Source organism: Xiphophorus hellerii, chromosome 15 (assembly GCF_003331165.1).
Source record: "Xiphophorus hellerii strain 12219 chromosome 15, Xiphophorus_hellerii-4.1, whole genome shotgun sequence".
NCBI classification, from domain to species: Eukaryota; Metazoa; Chordata; class Actinopteri; order Cyprinodontiformes; family Poeciliidae; genus Xiphophorus; species Xiphophorus hellerii.
The window spans coordinates 16,090,357-16,110,189 of NC_045686.1; the positions used below are offsets into that span (position 1 = coordinate 16,090,357).

General features: G+C 39.4%; 1 protein-coding gene across 1 annotated transcript; it reads left to right on the top strand.

Moving 5' to 3' along the window:
* The first annotated feature begins 564 nt into the window (after window positions 1-564).
* On the top strand, window positions 565-18,830 carry ppp1r14c (protein phosphatase 1, regulatory (inhibitor) subunit 14C). The gene is made up of 4 exons (XM_032585336.1): window positions 565-915; window positions 13,007-13,090; window positions 14,247-14,279; window positions 15,812-18,830. Exons 1-4 carry the CDS (start codon window positions 682-684, stop codon window positions 15,884-15,886), a joined length of 426 nt encoding a protein of 141 aa, XP_032441227.1. The 5' UTR covers window positions 565-681; the 3' UTR covers window positions 15,887-18,830.
* The last annotated feature ends 1,003 nt before the right edge of the window (window positions 18,831-19,833 follow it).

Consider the following 19,833-nt stretch of genomic DNA (forward strand, 5'->3'; position numbering starts at 1 on the left):
TCTGGGGCGACAAAATCTAAAATAGAACGTCCTGAATTTCATTATGCTTTCGAGTTTTCATGAGCTGCAAGTTAAAAACTTGCAATATAGATCACTCTTTGTAACAGATCTGAGTTTCAGATTTTGAACTACATTGTTGGAATAAACCTTTAGGTGTTCATTGATATATGCACCTGTAAATAAAAAGATTGTCTGATTTGACAGCAAATTGTTCTCCTTGCCTCCTCTTGATGGCGCAACTGTCTTTAACGCTAGTGCGCTAATAAAAACCATTGAGGGAAATCGAAAGATTCACTGCAAAAAATGATTCATGTCTGTTAACCGGACTTATTTTTGAATATGTTCATTTTTAAACACCGACACCTGCCAATACGACGTTCATGTAGTAAATTAAACTCCTTTGCGTTTCTGTTCCATTGTCATCTCCATATTCCACTATTTCTTTCTTTCTTTTGGAGTCATTATTTTTTTATTTCACCTCAAACCCAACGTCTGCCATCCAGCATTTCTTGCAGCGCTCGCTCCGCCCTCTCGGCTTTCTACGGCGCTGCGCTTTAAATAGCAACTGTTTAAAAGCTGCTGCACATTCTCCTGTCTGCCGTGCAGCTCCGCAGTCTCTCTCTCCCCTCCTGTCCACTTCATTAACACATTTATCCAAGCAACAAACCCTCTCATCCCGCTATGTCGGCCGCCAGTACCGAAACCAGTGCCCCTCTTCCCACCGCAGGCAGCCGCGTCTTCTTCCAAGGTGCGCCCGGTGTGGGCTGCGTGAGCTCCGGCCCCATCAACGGTGAGGACCCGGTCCAGAAGAAGCAGGGAAAAGTGACGGTCAAGTACGACAGGAAGGAGCTGCGGAAGAGACTCGTGCTGGAAGAATGGATCATCGAGGAGCTCAGCAAGTTGTATGACTGTGAGGTGAGTAAAGGACGGGTCACCCTGTCAGTGGGGGGCCCTTCAAATGCACAAGGAGACAGACAGCCGGGATAAACAATGCAGGTTATTTTATGTATGTTTTTGTGTCATTTTTCGATTGTAGTGTCAGTCAATCAGAGCTGCAAGTCATCTGTTTTTCACATGGAAACTCAAAATCACAACAATATAACACATCAACTTTTCACATCAAGGAGCTTGACTTTCTCATTTTCCTTTATGTCATAGATACTGAGGCTTTCAGACATCTATGTGTGCCTTTGTAGCTCCGAGAGTTTTATTTGTTACAGCCTATATCTGTCTCTGTCATTGAGCAAGGGATGCATGGGCCGGGGAGGAAAAGCAGCAGCAGAGAAACCGCATGGTTGTCCTTTTACGCACCCGTCGCCCCCCACCTCCAAGGAAGCTTGCAGCTGCGAAAAGGGAATACTGTGTGCATCCATTTACATAGACCGTATAATTTCTCGTAAATGACACTAATAACAGCCCTTTCATCAATATCCTTTAAAGCAAACCCCCAGCTGCTCGGTTTATTGTAGTTTTATGAGATGGTGCGTGCGTCTCAGTTCAGTCGTTTGACGTTTATGTGGCGACGGTTTTAGCCCTTTTAACCTATATGCACTTTTCTGCGGTGCATCTGTCCCTGCGCCTTATATTGGCCACCCCAATTACTGTGCGTTCGCACGTCTGCACGTCGCATTCTTTAACACTTTAAAAAGGGGGAGGGGAGGCCTTGTGTGCGCATGTGGAGAAAGAGAGAGAGACAGAGAGAGAGAGAGAAAGAGAGAGTGTGTGTAGGGGGTCCGGATAGCAGCAAATTCCCCTCCCAATAAACTCTCCTGTTTCCCACGTACACTATGCTGCCATACAGAGCCATGTGGGGGTGTTGAGAAGATGGAAAGAAGGGCACTGGGTTAGAGGATGTGCTGATGCTGTGACTCTCCTCCCCAGCCAATCACCTCTTCTGCCTCGCAACCCCCTCCCTAATGCCAAGGGTCTGCACAAACGCACATGTACACACACAATACGTCTGTCACTTCGAGTCAGGCATATATTTATATATGCGTGGATCACTCCATCTATCAATGGTATAATCCACACAGAGATTACACCACTGAGAGATTATAAAAAGAACAGGGTGAAGCAGGGTACACACACCTTGAATTATTGCGATTTTATGTGACGGAGGAACATAAATTAGAGCTTAATTGTGCATCGAAAATAAAATGTTGTGTCTGATACTGTGAAATGCGAACCAGTGCAACCCATTTCCTTCAGAAATCATCTGTTTACTCAGTGAAGGTTTTCTTCCAAAGCTTTACAGGTTTTAAAAAAACCTGAACCAGTAAAAAAGCATCACAAAAGCCGAGGAGCACCAAAGCCATTTAAGGGATTAATAGTTAGCCATAATAATGTAGAGAAGAAAACTGAAGTCTGAAAACAACATCCCCACATTGAAGGATGGTGTGGGGATGCTTTTCCTCTGCAGGCACGTGAAGCTGGTAATTTTTAATTGGAAGATGGATGTTGCTGAAAACATGGCAATCCTGAAAGAGAAGCCGTTAAAGGCTGCAAAACAGATGAGACTCCAGTTCACCTTCCAGCAGAACAATGACTCAACATAATCCAAAGCTACTGGAATGAGTCAAATCAAAGCATATTCTTGACAGAATGGTTTACAGGTAGAGACATGCCCCAAAGGACTGAATAGTAACGCACGCAACACTTTTTACATTTCTATTAGAACAAACCCCCTAAGAAAATCAAATATATTTTTTCTTTCTCTTGGCCATTGTGCTGGGTTTTATTTTGGTCTATCAGATGCACTCCCAATACAAAAGACTGGGGCTTTATCAAAACAAAGCGTGCCAAAAATATCAAGTGATTTGTGCACTGTGTACTGAAAATAAGTTCAGGCAAAAATCACAGTACGACACTAACTGCCAGAACAGGTTTTGATACCTTCCCTTCTGCAATAAGAGAGAGCATTGCAATGCAAATATTTTTCACACATGAGGTTAATAAACTCTGCATGTGTGTGAAGCTCCGAACTTCTACCTCCCTCATGCTGAAAATGCCGTAAGTGTTGCATTTACAGCAGCCCTCTAACACAGACCGATGCCTTTTCATGTCTGTCATCTTGTTTGTGAGCTTCTCCCTCTCTTTATAGCCCTGCTTATTTCTCTGGTGTGGTTCTTATTCGAGCTAAAATAAGCCGAAGCCTTGTTTCCAACTGCAATGGCTGAACAGTTCAAAGCTGACTGAGTTCTTGGCTGCATGTCAGACTTCCATCAGCAGGATGTAGTTAATGCAAATTGAATTTTAGATTAATTATGAGCCAAAATATTTCCATATTTTTTCTCTTGTATGATATCCTGTCCATTTGACCTCTTTCCATATAGTGCGTACATCCACACACCAGCAGGACATCTCTTCATATCTATTCACTTAGCCAATAAGATAATATCCCATGATGATCCCCCTCTGGCTCCCCAACCGGTCTCCAATAACCAGAGCGTTATTAGCCTGAGTTGAACCGGGACTTGGAAGGATTTCAATAAAAGCCAGTAGTGAAAGCAGTCCCTGATGATGTCTAAAAGTTGTACTTTCAGTGCAATGTTAAAGCTGTCTATCACCTCCTCTAGTGTTTGAGCAGGTGGTTGTTACTACATACTAGTGATCTTTATGTACATGACTGTAAGCAGGACATCACATTCCAACCACTGTTGTAAATACCTCTACGCTGAAACCCAAATTGGTTTCGGTAGTGTTCTTTAAGCATGTGTGTGTTAGATACATGTAGGGGTGACTATGCTGTTCTTGCTGAAAGGTCATCCACTGTATCAGTTTCATAAGAAAACCTGATAGTACATTGGGGACTATGCTATAGGGGCTTGAGTTTGTTAGTGAAGTCAGGTTGTTTGTTGAGGCAGAAATGTGATAAAATAAGCTAAACGGATTCCATTAGTAATGCAATTTTCTGTTCAGAATGTCTCACACTTTTAAGACCTTTGCAAATATTGACATCATCTTGCTTGTTTAATCAATATTCAAGTAGTACAGGATCACAAAGCAGGGGTGCTCAAATCCAGTCCTCAAGATCTTTTATCTGCAGCTTTTAGATGTACTCCTGCTTCTACGCGCCTCAAACAAATGATTCCAGCCCTTTTAGCTGGGTTCTCCAGTGCTAAAAGCTGTTGATGAGTCGTTTGATTCAGGTGTGTAGGAGAAGGAAGGCATCTTACAGTTGCAGGATATAGGTAGATTTCAGGGACTGGACTTGGGCACCCCTGGTCTACAGCTCATTTTGACTTGCGCCTGTGTCCAGAATGGGATTTTTTCACACATGAGCACATGTGGGAAGGTGAGGGTTTGATCAGAGAAGGGCCTATAAAACAAGCGTTTTGCTTTTGGGTCCAGCTCTTTCTTTTCAACAGCAAAGCCCCGGTCTGTCTGCTTGTCACTCGGCTGCGGACCAGTCCAGTGCTCACTGAAGGCCACTGCTCAAAGCTGTTCACAAAATAACATAAAAGCAAGACAAAACCCGGAGGGCCCGTATATTACCAAGAAGATGGACAATAATTCTGCTTTGTCTTTGCATTGCAGTTTTTCTCTGAACAAATAGTCTTTTTCTCACATTTATATTTTCTATCAGCCCCTATGTTTAAACTTTGTATACTAATTGAACAAAAGAAGACAAAAGTTCTTGTCAGTTTGTGACACCCACCACCACACTCCTTCTCTTCTTTAATAGATGAGGTGAACTCTAATTGAGTGCCTGCTAATGCTGAGGTCCAGTTTAGGTGATTAAAAGGCAGAATGTGTCAGCGGACTGATGGATCTGTCTGTCTAAGAGCAATCAATTAAGATAATGTGAAACATAAACTCTTACTGGACAGCAGTAAATCCATTATACACTTGCATTCTGCATGTTGTGTCATGTGTATGCCTTCGAGATGCAAATGAGTGGAAGAAATGCCCTACTTTTCAGTGGCTCTGCCAGCTCAGGGTCTGTTGGTATACAAGGCTTCTGCCCTACGGCTTTTACTGTCTGTGGGTTTGTATGAGGCCATGTGGCCTTTTTTAGGCTAAAGATACTGGGCTACTCTTTAACAGATGCACAGTGGTGACTTTTCATAAACTGATGAGCGTAACAGTGATCTGACAGGTCAGTGTACATGTTCAGACTAAATGGAGCAAAAGCAATCTCCTGAGTTGAAGCATCTCCTTGTGGTTGATACCATTGCTTCTGACTGCCATTCCTGTTGTCCATGGATTATATGAGGTATACAGGTTAATTTTGAAACTGCATTTTGTGTAAAAAATGCCTTCAGGTGATTTTTGTGTTTATGAATATGTGTACGGAACAAAGAAAAGTGCATTTTGTTGCTGATGTCTAACCTTCAAGTATCACTTCAAGGGCAGAAATCTGTCTAAGATTTCTGCCTTTCCAGATGAAATGTCTTTCATCTTTCTGTCGCTCACTGCTTCCCGTCTAGATTTTTCCTCCCCTGTGCCTGTCATGTGTTTTTTACCGAGGAACAAGAGCAACCACGTGAGCCTCGCATAAAACCAGAGGAGTAGAATTCAAGCCCAAGTCATTAGACCGGTTCAATAGCATGCCTGGGAAAACGCACATCGGCATTCATTGACAGGAGTATTACTTTACATACAGAGTTACTTAATGCATCATGCTATGAGCACACACAACAAACAAGCAAGCTCAGTGCCTTGCAAAGCATTCATACTAATCACTTTGTTACTTTGCAACCTCGAAGAAGAAAAGATGTAATTATACAAACAACATCTCAAGCTTTGAACATTTCGCATGATGTTCAGTTAATTCATCCAAAATCGACAGTGGCTGCAATGTTCTTTTCAATCAGAAAAACAGCCCACAGGCCCCTGATTACTCTGGAGGGCCTACAGAGAACCATAATTCAGGTGGATTATCCTTTGATGCTCAACAAATCTGGCCTTTGTTAGAGAGTATCGAGAAGAAAGAAATTGCTGAAAGAAGGCCTGAAGAGGTTCACAGGAGCTCTTCAGGCCAGTTTAAGGAGCAACGTAGGGGAGACAATAAACATGTTGAAGGATATGCTGACTAAGAGAGACCAAAACTAAGTTACTTGGTCTACATGTCGTATGTGGTGGGAAGCTAAAGCAATTACATTAATTGAGAGTTTTGATAAAACTTGAAAATTGCTGTTTGCTTACATTTTGCATCTGCCTTAGCTTGCTTAGCTTGGCAAAGAAAAACATAAGAAGGCCTTAGTCTGCACTGTGTCTTGATGGAAGAAAATGCAACCAGGAGTCATTTTCCTTCCACTTCACAATTATGTGCTACTTTGTGTTGGTTTATCACTTAAATAAAAGTCCTTTGAAGTACCTGGACAAAATGAGGAAAAGATTCCATGGGTGAGGACTTCTGCAAGTCACTGTATACTCCACGTACATCTCTGGTTATCAGAATTGGAGCTATTAATTAAATGATTACTGCTGCACTGACTGATCCACGGACTGAGAAATGAAGAAAGGTCAGTCTTCTGTTTACAATATCCATGCTTGGAAATTTAGATATGATGGATAAAAATAGACACTCATCAAGCGTCGGACGTCTGAGCACACGTCCACACATTTCACTTACGCATACGCACCCACACACACACACACACCCCCACACACACCCACACACACGTGCATCTGCTGCTGCTAAACAAATCAGAGGTGTTGACAAGGAGGCCTCTCAGCCAGCAGAAATCCACCAGCTGCTGAGACACACTGGCAGCACCGAGTGTCAATTTCAAAAATCAACACTGAGCACAAAGGTTATAGCGTGTTTATTGGCTGCTCTGTTTTGGTTGTGCTAAATTTTTCTATCCTCCTTTCACTGTCTGCACTCGTCCACCGCAACTGACTTCACACTTCTGCACTTCTACTTTGTGATCCTCCTTCCAGCACGCTCACTCTCTCCATGTGGATTTCAATCAAATAGATATCAACCAATCAAATAGTGACCTGAAGCACATTGAAATGGAATTATGTATGCTGCTGAGGAATAAATGTTATTGTGTTGGCTGTTTCAGCCAAGATATGCCTGGATAAAATTAATATCAATGAATGAAATCCTGACAATTGCCTGTTCTTATTGTTGATTTTTGTGTTTTTATGACGTAAAGCACTTGGAACTGCTTTGTTGGTGAAATGTACTATAAACTTGATTGAATGATTGATTGATCGATAATTCGCTTTTAAAATCTGTTCATTTCTCAGTCATTTTATCCTCATCCCTACTAGATCTGGTTAACTACTGGTTTCTCTGTCAGGAGGTCTATAAACAGGCTGTATAAAAACATTGACTCGCACTCTGTGCGCTCCCAGCTTGGAGGAGGAGATGCAAAACAGCATCTGCATTTGCCTCAAAGAGAAAGAGGCTGATGGTTGTTTTGACTCTCAAAAGCCAGACGGATGAGCTCCTTTTCAAGAGTGCATTTGTTGTTTATCCACCTTTGCATGTGCAAAATGACTCATGCAAAAACTAAATTGTATGGGTTCAGTAAGGAAGTGCTTTCATTTTTCAAACAAATCTGGGTCTTATTTCCAGCTAGTTTGGTTTATTTTCACCTACATTACAGTTTTCAAAAACGGAGAAACCTTTCATTTAAATACATTCTTTAGCACTCTGTTCTGTTTGCTGCATGGCTGGCTGCTTTTGACCTCAATGCTATCTATGTTTTCATGCCGAGCATTTGCTTTGTGTTGAGGGCAAAGGTCTGCATTGGCTTCAGCTGTCGATTGATTTGCCTCAGGGAAGAACTGTCTGGATTTCGAGTACAGTAACATTATATCTATCTGCCTTACATGTCCAGGTCTGATATATTCCTGATTGAGAATGAAATAGGAATATTTAACTCTTAAGTAGATACAAGGATTTTAACCAGAGGTGATTCTGTCTGGCAACAGCATGTCACTGTGTGTAGATGTGAGCTGTTGGTGAGGCTGCTGATGGAAGATGTTTATGAAGAGCTCTAAGAGGGGGATTAGTTACAACATAGAAGACACTAAGAATAATTAACTGTGAATTGTGAAACATCCATCAAACTGCCTCTGAGCTCATACAGAAAAATGTTTCATAAAAGCTTAGTAGAGTGCATGCTGTGTGTGCTAAAGAAACAAAAAAGTGAAACCAGATATTTACATGCACTATAAAATACATGCATGAAGATATGAAGAAAGGAAATAAAGGTTCTCTAAAAAAAACCTCATTCGGGAAATTCTCCAATCAAAATATTTTTGATGATTGTTGCTGTCCTAAAACAGGAAATGTTTAGTTCAATTTTAATTTAGTTTATTTATATAGCGCCAATTCACAACATGCCATCTCAAGGCACATTACAAAAAAATTTAATTTCAATTAAAAAACGTGTCCATTCCAACTGATCCTAGTTAACGAAGTTCATTAAGTTCAGTTCATTATTGAAATTAGGTTAACAAGCCATGCTGTCATTCAGCACGGAATGACAGTAAACAATCACTTGCATTGAGTCACAGTTTGCAACAGTGGATAGTAAAAACTCCTCATAAACAGGAAGAACCTGCCTCAGTATGAGCGGCCATCTCAACTGACTGGTAGTTTGAAACAAAAGAACTGACATAGGTGTACTTTCTATTCTAATAAAAAGTAAAAAGTAGGAGAGAGAAATGGTTTAAGTGTTGGCAGCTTTATCTCAACCGGTAACTGACTGACTAAGCAATCTAACTTGATGTCGGACGGTAGGAACTTTATGAAATAGTGTATCTAAATGTCAGTGGCAACAGCGCACAAAACAGAAATGCTTTACGTAAAAGATAATATTAGAGATCCACTTGAAAACTGGTGTTACTACACTAATAGTTCACAGTCAGGGTGTAAATGCTTTGAATTTTATGAATACAGAAGTTTAGAGGGTCACTGTCGTGCTAATTAATTATATTTTCAACCTTAATTTTAGGATTTTTCTACCCCAATCCTATGTTTTCTAGCAGTTCTCCTATTTGATGTAGTGTCCTCTGGAGTAGCTGAATCAGCGTGAGAAAGAGCTGTGACTGCAGCTGCTAGCATCACCCAGTAAAGTCACATCCTTCTCGCTCTATGGTTTCAGCAAACTGCTGCACCAAACGACAACAGGGAGGTGTTTGAAAGTGGGGGAGGGCCAAGAGCTAAGTAATCCACGAGGGTCTTAACAGTAACCTTGGCAAAGTCTCTCTCATCTTCCGAACTGCTTGTAGTGTTTGTCTGTTTCCCTCATTTTGAATCTTCAGAGTAATTTTCCCATCACACACTGTCAATTCTCTGTGTTTTTACTTCCTCCACCCTTAATAACTTAATTTCAGGGGATGATTTCAGCCCACCTTGAGCTCCCCGGCACTTTGATGTGACACAGTGTGGCAGAATATAGAGGAAGAAAGCTGAGCTGGGAGATTTTACAGCGTTGCACAATCCTCCTCTTCCTTCACCTCATCATCATCATCACAATGACCCACTTATCGGTGCTCGCTTCATCTCACTGTATCTGAGTTGTATGTCTTTCTTATTCTAGTTAATCTTTTAGCTTTTACCGATTGTTGTTTTGCTTCTCTGTGTGTTCTATACCAATCACAATTTTAGGATTTAATATTAGATTCCGTATGTTTGCTTCTTTTGAACCACATTCTTTTGCTTATTTCCTTGCCTTTTACCTTCAGTGAGGTGAAAAAGTATTCATGCCTCTTGAACTTTGTTCATATTTGTAAAGTCAGAGTCACAAACTTCTATGTCTTTTTTCTGGGAGTGTATGTGACAGAGCAACCACTTTCAGAAGAAGAAAGGGAGTGAGATGGGGTTAAAAGTGAAAATGTAAAGAAGCAGAAAGACAAGACAAGAGGACGTGCTAGAAGTCTGCTTGTACACCTGCAGAAAGATTAAAAAACAGAATCTTGAATCCACAGTGACAAACATTTGCTCATATAACAACTATGTCACTGAAGATAGGCGTATCTGTAAACACCTGAATCCAAACATAATTTTTAATAAGCTGATGAAATAAAGACTGTCCATTTGACCTGGGGATATTTATGGACTGAAACCATCAACATGAGTGTATTAGCTTGTGGATAATCATCTACTTTAGAACTGTAATTATATGAAACCAGCCGGTCTGGTTCACGTAGGAGGGTTATGAATAGGGATGTCAGTGAATTATTCATTCAAGTAAAGCAATTGCTCACACCTTTGTTCATAGACACTGTTTAAATGAAGTCTAAATGGAGTTTGTGTTGACTCACAGGGTTGGGCTGCTCGCATTAGCTTGGATTCACCTCACCGCAGCTGAACCAGACTGAAAATGCTGCCGGCGGCTGAGCTGACGGTGAAAACAAGCCTGACACAGATGCGCTCTCAGCTGTCTGCACACATTGCCAGGCTCACAGGCTGACAGTCCAGCTTTGTGTTTTTCTATCAGGCTTTCAGTTCTTTGCTGGTTCTCGTGCACAGTCTTCACAAAGTTGCCTTGATTACAAATAACACTGCTCCTTGTGCACATATCCTCTGAACACACCATGTCTTTCATCATTATTTCTCTCATTTGCAAATGCAAATGCAAAAAAAAAATAACCAACTGCTACTTCTACGTGTAGCAAATAAGGTTTGAAGTGCACTTTTATCAATTGCTTCTTCATCTTAAAATGTTTGCCTGCCTTATTTACTTGTGTTGTCTGCAGTTACTATTAACTTTACCTGCTGCAGGCACTGAAAATGATCTACTTGGGATTAGTTGTATGGGTTCACACTACTATAATTACTCACACTCCACTGTGAAGGACTAAATATGTGCAATGTCTTCCTTAACAGTTTCTTTGAATATCAAGATTTTTTATGTAGCCTGGCAATTGCTCACGGCCATGCGTCACATTCCAGCCATGTGTGATGTTATCACCAATCACAGGGATGTAGGGTGATGACTGCCTGCTGACAAGTGAAACAATCAGACTCACAGAAGTCAGTGAGTGAGTGATGACCCCACAGACTGATAGAGAGAAAGACTGAGGGGACTGACCTTTGCTTCCTGTCCTGAAACTCCACGGGAGAAACTTTGTGGAGTCATCAACTCACTCTAGATCATCTGTCGGATTTAGATAATGGACTCAGTTGACAGAAAGATAGCAGGAGGGCAGTCCTGGAAGGAAACCTGTTAAAGCTGCAGAACACTTCTGACCAGGGTAAAAGTTCACCTTAGAAATTGAACCAGTAGAAGTTCAAAGCTTAATTCAATTAAAAACCTATGAGAAGATTTAGTTTAAGCAAGATCTTCCCTGATTGTTTCTCAAAGGCCTGAACTATGAATGGACATAGTTTTGTTTAATATTTACTTAAATCTCCAGACCAAAGTCGGTTACAAGGGCAGAGTTTTTTGCTCACCTGGAGGAATGGTCCAACATTCCAGCAAACTACTGCGAGAAGCTTGCCAAAGGATATCAAACATGTTTTAAAAGTTAAATCTACCAAGTACTAAGAAATCATAAGTAAACTTCAGAATATAAAGGTTAAAACATATAAAAATCAAAATCAACTCTTATTAATCTGGCATTTAGCAAACAAATAATTTTAGACAAAGACTAGGGCAAAGTAGGGAATTTTATGTCAGACAGTGACAAAAAAGATAATGCAGTGTACGCAAAAATCTGGTTTCAACTGATATTTAATCTATTAACCATTAAACCCAAGTTTTATGGAGATTTGCTCCACAGGCTTACTTGTTTTCTCATCAATAGTTCTGTCATATTAATTTGCATTTGCGAGGTTTTAGCATTAGACTTTAAGAATGCATGTTTTTTGCATTGTTACTTGAATGATTATGGTTTGCACTGATTTCAGTGTGTTCTTATTACCCTGCCCACACAGAACGAAGCCGACTGACTATAATTCTGGGAGCTAATATCATCCCTGCTTTAATGCTCTTTGTCTTAATACCACGCTGTGCTCCTGGCTGTATGATAGACACACACACATAAGCCCTGGATAACATCCCTGTTGCTGTGTTAGCAGTAGAGATGAGGAACTATCTCACGGGCATTGTTATGAAACGATGGTTAGCAAGTAGCTGTGAGCAACATTCCCGTCCCGCTGTACGTTTGATTGAACCTCGTGGGCTTCAGTAAGGGGGTTCATTTTAATCTTTGTGAAACAAAGATGGAAATATGGCCTTTTAGCTTAAAAAAACATTTTCTTTCTTTTTGGCAAATGGATTTAAATGTCAAACGGCAGAATAGAAAAAAATATATAATGAATATGTTCTCATCAAATTTAAAGAAAATGAATGAGCATTTGAAAAATTTACAAACACAATTGTTCAAAATGTTTAGTAAATCTTCAGTGAGCTAATGCATTAAAATGACAGAGAAATAATGCTTTCAGTAAGTTGAGCATATTCTGAGCACAGAGCTTTTGTTTCAAAGTAATGAAGAGAACAACGTGCAAAAAATAACCCCAGAGAGTTTTGCCTGGGTTGCTCACAAAAACCTGGCCACCCACTTGGAAGATAGCAGAAGGTGATCAAATATCTCCGTTGACTTGTTTGACAGCAGCAGATGCTTAAGTGTTTGTTGTAAATGTCAAGCAAACAAAGGTGGAAAAATAACTGGATTCTCAGGCTCAGTTCCTTTAAGAGCCTTAGCTTGATGCTTCCCAAAAGGACAGCATTTGTAGAACACGTCATGCAGTGTCTGGGAGGGAAAGGTTTATCCTCCCTGCTTGCTTCCTCTGCAAAAACCTTGTGGCGAAATAAAATGAACCATTGGGGCTTTGATGTGGTGTTGAGCTGAAGGCAGCCTCCAACCGTTGAGCCACTAAACGGCCCAACCCCAGTACAATGACATTTCCAAATGATGTATGTCCCTAGCAGGCGGGCACACAGAGTGGTTTGGGTGTTTATAAGCCTCTTGCCAACACAAATATTCCAGTTGCAATTTTTTTTAAATGAAATGTTCTACTTTCTTATTTTGTTTGCGCATTTAAAGCCTTTCCATCTGTTCTCTAACAAAGGGTTCTCTTGTGTTTCAGGAGGACGAGATGCCAGAGGTAGAGATTGACATTGATGACTTGCTGGAGGTCAACAGTGATGATGAGAGAGCCAGCAAACTACAGGTAAATGTGTGTGTATATGTGTGTATGTGGTTGTGTGTGCATACAAGTCTTTAGCAGAGATGATTGGTCACAGAGCGAATGAGAAATCCTTTATAGAGATGTGGTGGTTGATTGGTTCTTAAGCTGTCTGGATATTCAGTAAAGATATAACTGTTAATATCATGTGAATATAAAGGCTATTGGTAAAAATAAACATGTTGTAATAACTTAAATACCCATAGATAAAATGTGGATATTATTAGTTTGTTTCAAGAGTTGCTGTGTAAGGCTTTGTGTAAACTTTGCTGTCTTGCCTAAGCAAAGTTAGAAATTTTCCTTAGACAAGAATAGTATAATAAACTATTTCTGTTCATAGACAAAAAATGTAAAATACGTACTTGAAACATGTTGTATCAGTTTTAAAGCAAAAGTGCCTACTGTGCAGAATATGTGATGTTTTTGAGGTGATATTGTCTGGTTTATAGAAGATCACTGATAAATCTCTGTGTTAAAACAGAATCCTTACAGGATGTACATTTTTTCAAACCCCCGGAGTAATTAGACGTTGCCAGAAAGTTTGTTTCTGGTAGCTAATGAGACATGAATCCCTCAAAATATACTAACAGCAATCAAACCCTTAAAAATTACTGACCAGTTTTTTCTACTGGGATTTGCATGGTTTCTCTTTAGCGATGAGTTCCTTGTTTTGTCCTCTTCGCAGATTTTCTATCAGCTGAGTCACTTCAAAACAATAATATTACTTCTAATCAGAAGAACCATGGTGGTTAATTAAAATAGTAGTTTAAACTTCAATCTGCCAAGGGTGTAAATCATTTTGGGCCTCATTATGCTATATGTACCATATTATTGGCAGATGAGATGCCATGCATTTGATGCTTCCTTCAGTCCCTAAAGACTTGAGACTTAACTTGAGAGACATGACTTGTGAACATTCCTCAAGTCTGCTAATTAGCAATTTATTCTTAAAATCTCAGAACCTTTTGAACATTTATTTAAATACATATATGCTCATATGAATAAAGGCTAGACTCCAACAACCAATGGAGAATATGAGTTTCTGTTAAGAAAAGTTAAAAGTGCAGAATCTGCTGAGATTTTAAAAACAGCGGTAAATTATTTCCTCCTAACAACTGTTTTCCCCCTCTTCTTTTCACAGGAATCCCTAACAGACTGCTACAAACCCACAGAGGTGAGCTTCTTTGGAGCCCAAAAACCATTAGAGCCAAAGCCTGCATCCACCATGTTCTAGTAGGCTAATGAATACCTAATTAACTATGCGTGCACAAGCACAAATAAGCTACCTGATGTGGGACTTCATAATATTCATTACTTGCAGTATTCACACTGACGTGTTCAGAGAGATAAGAGTCTGGGTTTAGATGAGGTTGCATTAGGCTATTTGCATGATTAAAGCTTTTAAAAACCAATCACATTAATTCCACACATGGTAAATTTTCCCCCCATCTGTCATCATCACTGTGTGTGGTTTTATTACAAGGTCATTGCTGTTTAGCTACAGTAACAGTTGTTGAGATATGCAACCTACACACCCTCAACTACATACCTCCACAAGAGTACACATTTTTATATACTCATTAATTATATTTAGCTTTACTGTAATCTACAACAAACCCTACAACCAATGTTTGATGCTCAAAACAATTCTGTACCCATTTGGACTTTATTTAAATGTGTTTTCCGTAACATTTCGGCTGTACCTACCCACTCTCAGGGTTAAAAATGGTGCACACAGCTACCCTTACACCCTTCCTCTCCGTCAAGTGGAAATAAGAAGTGAAAGACATGGGGTAATTGATATACAAGATGAATGTGAACGAAAGGTGAAAGGACTGTGAGATTGCTTCTTGAAGGCAGAGTGGGGAAGATAACAGGAGATTAAAGACATGAGGTGAGAGGGGGAGTGATGAGGCTGAGAGGGTTGTTCGGGTTAAATGAAAAAACACCTGCTGGGTAAAAGATGAATGCAGGTAGGAAGGGGGAGACATCTGGAATTGGATCATGAGCACTGTCCTGTATAATAAGGTAGTTAATACTGAAACCAGACCTTGATATAACCTCTTGCTTGATTCTGAGAGTGCATGTCACAATAATCTTTACTTAGGATCTAGTTTTACTTTGTTCCTTACAAAATTATGCACTTCACAAAAAGCTAATTTCATCAAATACTCACAGGGTTTCAAATCTGGACTTACATGCTCCTACGTTCTGAAGCACTAGCTACAAAATAACCATGAAAACAAAAAATGTATTTGGTGTTTTGATTGCTTCTGCGTTGGCATTGCATAGCATCCTTTAGATGTCTTCTAGGTATTTTTTGTTCTCTTTTGAGAAAAATGTAATAAGTTAATGTTTGATCAATTACATTAAATAATTAAATGTACTAATGTGTTTTAATCTGAAATAATTTTAGCTCATTTAGTTTTTCTAACTTTGTAGTCCATTAAAGTACACAGATTATGTTGATTCTTGTGCATCTGAAAATGACTTTAAGGTACTCATTTTGGGAAATTTGGCAGTTTTCTACTAATCAAAATGAGGAATTGTCTGATCTGCTTTGCGAAGTCCAACCAGCACAGAACAAAGGTTGAAGACTCCAAAGAATTAATTTTCATGGAAGCATTTAAATGACTCCTTAGTCACCTCACTGAATTTAATGTGTATCTCTGAACAGTCTAACTTTATTTTACTTTTCTTCTTCAGAACTTTGTCAGTGAGTTGCTGTGCAGGATAAGGGGGATGAGGAAACTCAGCGCTCCGACCAAGAAGGGCCTATAATGGCTTACTTGTCCAGTATCTACCAACCATAAACTATGTCACTACAGCTTCACCCACTTTACTCACCCAACATGAACTGTCATAATACAGAATTGTTTATCAAAACTCTAGGAAACACCCCTCAATCTGCCAACATTCACTACAATATCCATAATCTGGCACCCGTCATTCATTTTAAAGCACAGAGGATTACAAGTCATGATAACATAAGACTGTTGACAGTTACTTACGCAAAAAAATAAAATAAAATAAAGAAAAAACAGTGTGTGTTTTGAGTGATGGATAAAATGTCAAGACCAGGAATGTGCCCGGACTGCGAGTATGTTTAAAACAAGAATATCACCACCTAAATCTACATGTTCAGTTCACACATTTTAAAAACCAACCTTCCAAAGAATAATAAAAAAAACCTTCAAAACAAAACAAGAACGAAATTAATCAAAGGAGGTGGTTAAAAAAATAGTTACTATAGGTGCACAATTAGCTGAAGCTCTATACAAACACAAGTCTTCATTATTAAGTTTTGTCTTCTTTTACTGGAGTGTCTGCTGTTACGTCAAAAAAAACATTAAAAAAAAACTTGTTCTTGAGTCAAAAGTGGTTTTCAGCCGTTTGTTTTCGTCCACCATTTTTGTCCACATCACGTCAGTGCTATCAGTTGTGAAAGAAAGCTGTTCTTTTGATTTTTAAGAGCATTATAATTATACATAATGAATCTGTTCAGTCCATTGTTTTATGTAAAACCTCTGAATGGAGTGGCGACATATTTAACAAAACACTACCAATATTTTTGCTAGTTATTTAATGTTGTACTTTTCATCTCAGCAAGGCATGATGGGTGTTGCAGTTCTCTGTTCGAGACTGCAAAAACCTGTATGATTGGCAGCCTTTCATTGATCTTGTTCTTCGTGCTCCGTCTGAGAGCTGATGTGACCATTTATGCTCCAACATTGTAGGTTATTCTCATTGGCTTCATTTACCTCTGCTAACATGTTTTTTTCTGATAGCGGATAATGTTGCCTTTAAGGACATTCAGGATGAGTTCCGATTTTTGGCAGCACCAAGCCTCAGCTACCGACAGCTGAAGGGTAAATGTCATGAGGTCAAACCCTGAAGCCAACATGCAGTACATTGGTTGTAAAGAGTTCACACACCCTAATCAAACACCAGTTATGTGATGTAAAAAAATGAGAATAAGATAAATGATTTCAGAGTGTTTTCCACCTTCAATGTGTCCAATAACACATGCAACACAACTTTTAAATATTGAAATCTTTTGGGTTTAAAAGAAAAAAAACAACAATAATGTGGTTGCACATCCACAAGGTAATGCTTTATCGCAGCTCCTTTGGGTTTTATTATCACACCACCCGTCATTATTTGCAGACCTGGCAAAGTTTGCCGACTGCCCTTCAAAATTGTGAAGTTGTCTTTTGTGTTCTTCTGATTGACACTTTTTGACATCGAGATCCCTCTGATGATTTAAAAGCTCTACGTAATCCATGGCTTTCTCTGTGACATGGAAAAACCTACTGCAATTGTTGAATATTATTTAGTGTTAATCAGAGGCACTTCGATTAACACCAAAATTTCCCTAAAATGCAAAAGTTTTTTTTGTTTTTTTTGACTGAGATGTTTAAAGGTCATATTAAAGGTGGAAAAGTTTAAGCATCACAAAAATCTCCCATTCAAACAGGGGTGTGGTAACTTTTTAGATCCATTTGAAAGGCAACACTCCAATCAGTCATGTTCTGTAATTGAGGATGTGCCAAATGTATCACATCCAAAATGTCATATGTCATGAGTCATAATTTTCATACTGAATTTTAAAACAGACTGTTTTTAGGTTAAAACTAAGTGAATACAAACTTTAAGGCGTTTAAACCTTTGCATTTTGCAGAGAATGTTGCAACTGCAACCAGGTTTAAAGAATGGGTGAAGGTATCAATTAATGATGGTGGCCTTTTACTACACCAACAACACTAACAAACCTGTAGACTCTGATACAATCATCCATTATGGCTTTGGGCTCAGTAATTTTCAAAGTAGATGTACCAGTTAGATCAGGCCAGGCTTACACCTGCCACAGGATCCATCAACTTCTAAAGAAAAAAGCAGAACAATATTGGATTAAAACATAAGAGAGACACCCATTTGCATGCTAACAGCAGAGATTCATAGAGAGTATAATATAACCTTATATTTAAGCAAAAAAAAATAAATCTTTTTTTGACTTGCCTAAGATGTATGACTTTGTAGATCAATTACTGTGGAGTCAACGTGAGTGTCACGTTGGAAAGAATCCAGGAAAAATTTAAATGGTGCTGTTTTTGATGTTCTTCCCAGAAATTAGTTGTGTATACAAAAGCATTTTCACTGTTGAATGATGCCAGAGAAATGTGTTTGAAAGAAACATGTCTGTTTAAAACTGGATTTTATCTTTTTTTTTTCTCAGTGGGTACTGGCCCGGGTATAACGTGTAACAAAGATCGTATGTTTGCCAGATGAAGCCATTAATGGAAACTGGGAAACATTTCGGGTTTTTGTTGAGGTCATCTAAACTATTTTCTCTCAAGGATCAGTTCAGGGACAAGAGGCTGATATTTTCTAAGTTATTGGATTTCATGTGGAGAGTGTTTTGAAAGTGACTGTTTTAGAAAGCTTTACATTTGCATGAATTTTTAAAGTAGCATGTTGAGAGGAAATTTTTTTTGCCCAAAGTTGTGTTTTTTTTATTATTTCATAAATTTAAACACTTTCCTTTTTATACATTTACAATGATTAATGCTATTGCTTTTATCACTGATGCTAGGAATAACCTATTCAGGTTTTAAGCTGAACTTTTATTTCATACATCCACAATGAGTATTCCTGTTTATAAAATGTAATGTGGTGTGTGGTTTGTTTTTTGCTGATAATGAAAATAAATAAAAAATGCAGAATACTTGTGTATTGTTTGAAAAAAAAATTCCTGTGTGTGCAATTTTCTTACAGAGGAATGCGATTCTGGCCTGTTGGTATTTATTTATACTAAAAGGTATAAATGTCAGACTACTGTACTCATGAATACTCATAATGCATCCATTTGCAGCTTTAGGAGTGGGATATTCTTCCACATGAGTGTGTTGTAGCACAAGGAGCACATTACATCTTTATAGTTGGCAGTAGATTAGTAGGACACCCCCATACGCTGTCTGGTTCTGTAAAGAGCTCATCCGGGTATGACATTATTGCTCAGTGTGTGCATGAGTAGCTTTCCTCAGTGAGACGTCTACCCCCCATATGGGCTAGCCTACTGGCCTACTGTACCCTGTTGCTGGGTAGAAATGTTCATTGAAGTCTTATGTTCAAAGAGAGACCAAAACAGAAGTATAGTTTATAGTGGATATGGATCAGTTTATAGAACGTTAAAATGTGGCCACTTATTTTCCCACCAAGAGAAAGTGAAAGTGATGATTTTGCATCTTTACCGATTTATTCTTTAAGAAGAAAACCTTCTGTGAAACAGACAGGGCCTCACACCTGCACACAAACACACTGCTGAATGTTACTGGGGTGGTGAGACCAATGTTGTCCCAGACCGGTGCCAGACTGGTGCCGTCACAATCAAGCGCTGAAAAGGGGGCTGCTTGTGCCTTTAAATTTCATGACCCACTTTTCACAGCTGGGCCTGGCAGGCAGCGCTCATGCATGCGTGCCGCCTTGAATAATTGGGACTGCAAGGTGAATGTGAGGAGAATAGCTAAAGACAGGAGCCTCCCTCACCACTCGGAGGGCTCGCTTCAGTAAGCTGGCTGCACACCAACGAGCACTGGACCAGCACGCTCGGTCATGGTGCTCACGTGGGGTAAAGCCGATGTGAAAAGATGATAGCTGTTTGGCAGAAGATTGGAGCCTGTCTGGGTCCATGACATAATGTGAAAGGACAAATGTGCCCTTATTGATAG

Coding starts and splice junctions, on each gene's coding strand:
- ppp1r14c (XM_032585336.1), top strand. CDS start 682: ATGTCGGCCGCCAGTACCGAAACCAGTGCCCCTCTTCCCACCGCAGGC. Junction 916..13,006: donor GCAAGTTGTATGACTGTGAG/GTGAGTAAAGGA, acceptor CTTGTGTTTCAG/GAGGACGAGATGCCAGAGGT. Junction 13,091..14,246: donor AGAGAGCCAGCAAACTACAG/GTAAATGTGTGT, acceptor TTCTTTTCACAG/GAATCCCTAACAGACTGCTA.